The 4,865-nt window shown below is 39.5% G+C and overlaps 1 protein-coding gene across 1 annotated transcript; it reads right to left on the bottom strand.

Annotated features, from left to right (window-relative positions):
- Window positions 1–3,516: 3,516 nt before the first annotated feature.
- LOC137410113 (golgin subfamily A member 6-like protein 22) lies at window positions 3,517–4,020 on the bottom strand. Its single transcript, XM_068095696.1, has one exon. It carries the CDS (start codon window positions 4,018–4,020, stop codon window positions 3,517–3,519), a length of 504 nt encoding a protein of 167 aa, XP_067951797.1.
- Window positions 4,021–4,865: the final 845 nt, after the last annotated feature.

Here is a 4,865-nt window from a genome sequence, read left to right on the forward strand (position 1 = left end):
TTCATGGCACTCCACTGGGCCACAACAAACAGCATCCCAAATATGGCATTCACGCTGATGTGGCTCACTACAAAAAAACATTTTCGGTTTTTACATCCTAAAGCTGTATGGGAAGGTGTACAACCTCATAGAAAGGCAGCCTGATCCCATCGGCCATGAGTCCGTGGCTGTCACATTCATCCAACAGTCCCTTGCAGTTTGGGGGGTTTGTCAAACACCTGCTTGCTTAGAAAATTCGTGGTGCACCCGATGTTGATAAATAACTGAACGAACCACCCCCTATTTCTTAGAAAGGAAGTTGGAGTAATCAAACTCTAGAGCAACGCATAATTGCACATGCTAATGAATTTCATCAATATTTTCAAATTTCACCACTTAATACTTGAGTGGTCGAACCATTGGCCGAGTGGGGGCAGCTCAGTGCCTGCTCCGGCACTGGCTTGGCACTGCTATGTCTAAGCCAGACAGGTCTCACTGATGTACTTTTGAACCTGCCGGGCAGTATTCTAAGGTGCCTGCAGAGTCCGAGCAGCGCGCATCAGCGAGTCAGCCCTACAGCCTTTAAGGTAAGCTTCTAAAAGCATATGAGCCAGTCGTTCTTCCCATCGGCCCTGAGGCATGACCCGAGAGTCAACACTTCTAAAACTGCTGGTTCCTGAAGTTCTCAAAGCTGAGTTCTCCTGAGCTGATTGAAGTGGAGTCTCTACAGAGGCAGATCTCCTCTACCTTGGCGCATTCACTTCTTGGTTAGAATCCTTCTTGACCATACTTCCTCAGTCAGGGCCTTGTTAGGCCAGTCATTAAGATGGACCTATGATGCAGTGCCGGTTGATTTTATTTTGCTGGTAAATGTGGGTTGGTAGCTTTGGTGCAACCAGGAGTCTGCACTACTACTGTAACTCGTAGCTTTTTCTTTAAAATACTAGTTTTTGAGGGCAATACTAACACACATGCCTGGGCCCCCAAAACCCAACACTAGAAGCTTCTGTTTCTTCTTCCCCTGGGTTTGGCTCTTTTTTGTTGCAGCTACTGCACCTGTAACATCAGCTGCGGTACAAGCTGGGCCAACTGGCTGAATGTGCGGTTTGATACCACTGTGGTCATTTTATTGGGCACCTCTTTTATGGCCTATACGCCAGCTGTTCCTCGGCCCTCTAGCTCAATTTAGAAAAATCCATCTTGGTGCACACGGCCTCTACTAGGGTAGCCATCGGCATGACCAATAAGAATGTAGGCCGGAATGACTAGCCTAGCCACAGTTTAATTTCCTGGCCATGTCAGCCTGGAAGGGTAGCAGTGAGTCTCCGTACACCACCCAAAGCAGTTTCTCCACCTGGCAAGCTTGTTCATGGAGTGAGGCTGCAGTGGCTCGCCTCAGGTTTCTTAGCTTGAAGCCAGCCTGTCTGGGTGGAAGATTGAACCGGGCTTGGAGCGTGTCAAAAACGGCTTCTATGCTGACAGCTTGTCTGTAGTCTTCTGCCTCTTACTTCAAGGCCTTTTCAAGGTGCAGCAGGCCAGCCTCTTATCTGTAGGCATTAGCTTCAGTCACTTTCTGGAACCAGCTGATAAAATGCTAGACATCTCTGAATCTCGAGTTCTGAGGTGCATTGACCTGGTGAGACAGGGCCGGGGCTACTCTGCTTGAGCCTTGGCCATCCATCATAGGGGGAAGATTTTGCTAAACACTGTTGGTAGCATTGCTCGTGCAACATGGTCGACCAAGTACAGGGATCCTCTTTTCACAGACTCACTCAAGCAAGTGCTCACCAACCTTAAAAAAAGATTGTACTGTTTCCAGTACACGGGGTTGTTTTTTTGGAGATGAGATCCCCGGTCTCACTGCTGCCATCAGTGTAGAGGAAACTGCCGACTCCCTTTACTTTTCCATAATAAACAGTAAATAAATAAACACACAGAGTCTTTGATCACCAGAAAATATATCTTTTATAAACATATATAAATACATAAACCCAGTGTGTGCATTAGTGCTGGGCACAGGTAATAAAAATTGTTGAACTTGTGGTTTTATCTTCTTTCGAGTCTTGGTGAATAGAAATTTTGAGCAATTCGATCTTGTGAGTTCAGGTATTGAATGGCTAGTTCAGGTTTTGGTACATGGATCCGTCAAGCAGAGTGAACAAAAACTTGGTCTATTGCGTTTTGTGCTTTCAACTGTTTAACAACCCACCTGTTAACGCTGCAAGCACAAGTTTCGATTGATAAAAAATTGTGACCAATAATAAACTAAATAGAATTACAATTGCATTGTTAACTTCAAGATATTTTTGATGTTTAGCATATTTAAATATGAAATTCGTATCAACAAATCCGATACTCTAAAAACCCGCTGGCCAAGAAGTACTCGTGCCAAGCAGTGCCAGCTACCTGATGTTCAAAAACTCGAATGTAAGGGGCAAGTCAAATTTTGCTGGTCCATATGTACTTTTGCCCGACATTACTGTGTATACAATTAACAATCATGCAGAGAGCCTGTCCTAGTTCTGCTTATCCATAACACTCTTATTTTACAATGATCGTTCTTACGGTAGATTCCACCTCTTTTTTGTTTATCGTTTGGTTGATTGAACCGGCTCCTCACTGACGGAGCCTTCTCTGATGGTAAAAAATTCCGGCCAGATGAAGCCCTTGGCCGATTCTTCCGGCTCTGTTCATGGCGATTTGCCATAACACTTCAATGAATTTCATCAGCACCGGTAATTATGCAATACTTATGAGTTTGATTACTCACATTTTATAATTTTTTATATTTAATTCAAGTGTTGTTACTTGCACCAAAATGTTAATTGCACCAAAATGGTAATTGCACCAAAATCAGGTTTGTTTTGAGATAGCTTTTTCAGTACGGCCAAATGGGATTTTTGCAGTTTAGTTAAGATCAGGGATTAGCCATTCCTTTTTGCCAATACTCAGTGATTTTATATACTTTTCTCTTTCACATTGTCAAACAGTAAAACAACCAGACTGTTAAAAAAATGTATACAATATTTTCATGTAATGATTTTCTGTAGCTCTTTTGTGTACTAATCCAATCTAGTCTTAGGCTTAGTTGTGAAATGCAATACCAGTGAGAGTTCTTTATTTGAATTTAATAATCATTTGTTGAATTATTTGCAAGCTAAAAACACAAGCATTTTAGATTGATGTAAAAATGTTTTACAAAAATGTAGCTACACTGTATATAATAATGTGTTTATTCTATTTAGTAATAAACAAGCCATACAACAGCAAAACTATGTACTATCAATTCCTGTTGTAAAAACAGCAGCATCCAGGTAACAGTTTTGAAATTCAAGTACTAACACACAACTTCCAAACAATATTTTAGAGATATATACTCTCGGCTTGTGAACATATTTATAGAAGCATATATTGTTTGTGACAACAGCAATATTTTAATCCAATTATTTTTCTATCTTCCTATGTTATTTTCTTGTTAAATAAATCAACATATGAATAGTGAAGGCATTCAGAAGTTTACAAATCAATTACTTTTGTTTAGTCATAACCAAAAATAAATCCCTTGAGAGATCTTCCAAAAAATTTAAACCCTTCTTTGAGGGAAGTAGGTTTATTGAATTGTTCTTCCATTTTCGTTACTTTTCCTTTCAGCATCTCTAAGGCTTGATTTCTCAATGCTAATGTATTTTTAAGTTCTTCTGCCTCTTGTTGTAGTTTAGCTTCAGCATTTTTAGCATCTTGTTCACCACGCTTAGCGTTTTCCATCTTCTCTTCATATCGAAGCAGCTTTTGATGGACTGCTTGTTCACCAAGCTTTTGCTGCTGCTTATAGAGTTCTTCGACATTCGTCAGCTCTTCCTTTGCTTTTCGCTCTTTCTCTTTTGCTGCTGCGGCAGCAACTTTAGCATCCTTTTCTGCTTGTTCTATTTTTAGCTTCCATATCGTTTCATTTGCTTGACTGAGCTCCTGATTGTGAGATGCTTCTTTAACAAGCTTTTGCCGCTGCTCATAGTCGTCTTTAACTTTTCTCAGGTTTTCCATCGCTTGTCGCTCTTTTTCTTTTGTTTAAGCTATAACAGCTTCAGCATCTTTTTTTGCTTGTTCCAAAGCTTGCTTTATATTCTCATTTTGCTTTTGCTGCTCTTCACAGTCTTCTTTGGCTTTCTTCAGTTCTTGATTTGCTTCTCTCACCTTTTCATTTGCCCTAAAATAGACACAACCATTACAAGCCTTTATTTACACATATACAAACTTTTTAAATTCATTACAGCTCAACGTACCTGCGAGCATTCTCTTCATTTTCTCGGCATTTGCGACGAGTCTCTGCTTCACGAATTGTCAAGCCATCAACCTGTTTGCGTAGATTTGTAACCTCAAATGCCTGCTTAACGTTAATTCTTGCATTTTTATATGCTTTCTCCAGATACTCTCGATAGTCACTATCAACAAAGACAAATTTTATACAACCGAAATGCTTAAAATCTTCTTACACTTTGTTAAAAAACCCGTTAGCAATTATTTAGTCAGAGACAGACAATTATAAAAATATGATGTATCAAACAGTAAAGAGCAAACGACATATAAATGTGATTAAAACATTTTTTTCTAAGTTATACACTTGGTAATCTGCCATATATCAAGAATAAAACTTAAACGAAAAAGAGTTCTAGCTAAGGTTTAGTTAGTGTGTTGAAAAATCTCTTTATTAATTGTTGCTGATTTGTAATAGTATTAATCTGTAGAACTTGTAAACATATACGCTTCAGTTTTTTGTGGAGTTGAGATGCGCAAACACAGTGGAAACAGTTTTAGGATTTTTTAATCAACTCTACAACTTTACAAAGTTACCCAATACAACTTAAATTCGCTCGTTCTTTTAGGAGTTA

This window comes from Watersipora subatra, unplaced genomic scaffold (assembly GCF_963576615.1).
Source record: "Watersipora subatra unplaced genomic scaffold, tzWatSuba1.1 SCAFFOLD_66, whole genome shotgun sequence".
NCBI lineage: Eukaryota > Metazoa > Bryozoa > Gymnolaemata > Cheilostomatida > Watersiporidae > Watersipora > Watersipora subatra.

Coding starts and splice junctions, on each gene's coding strand:
- LOC137410113 (XM_068095696.1), bottom strand. CDS start 4,020: ATGGAAAACCTGAGAAAAGTTAAAGACGACTATGAGCAGCGGCAAAAG.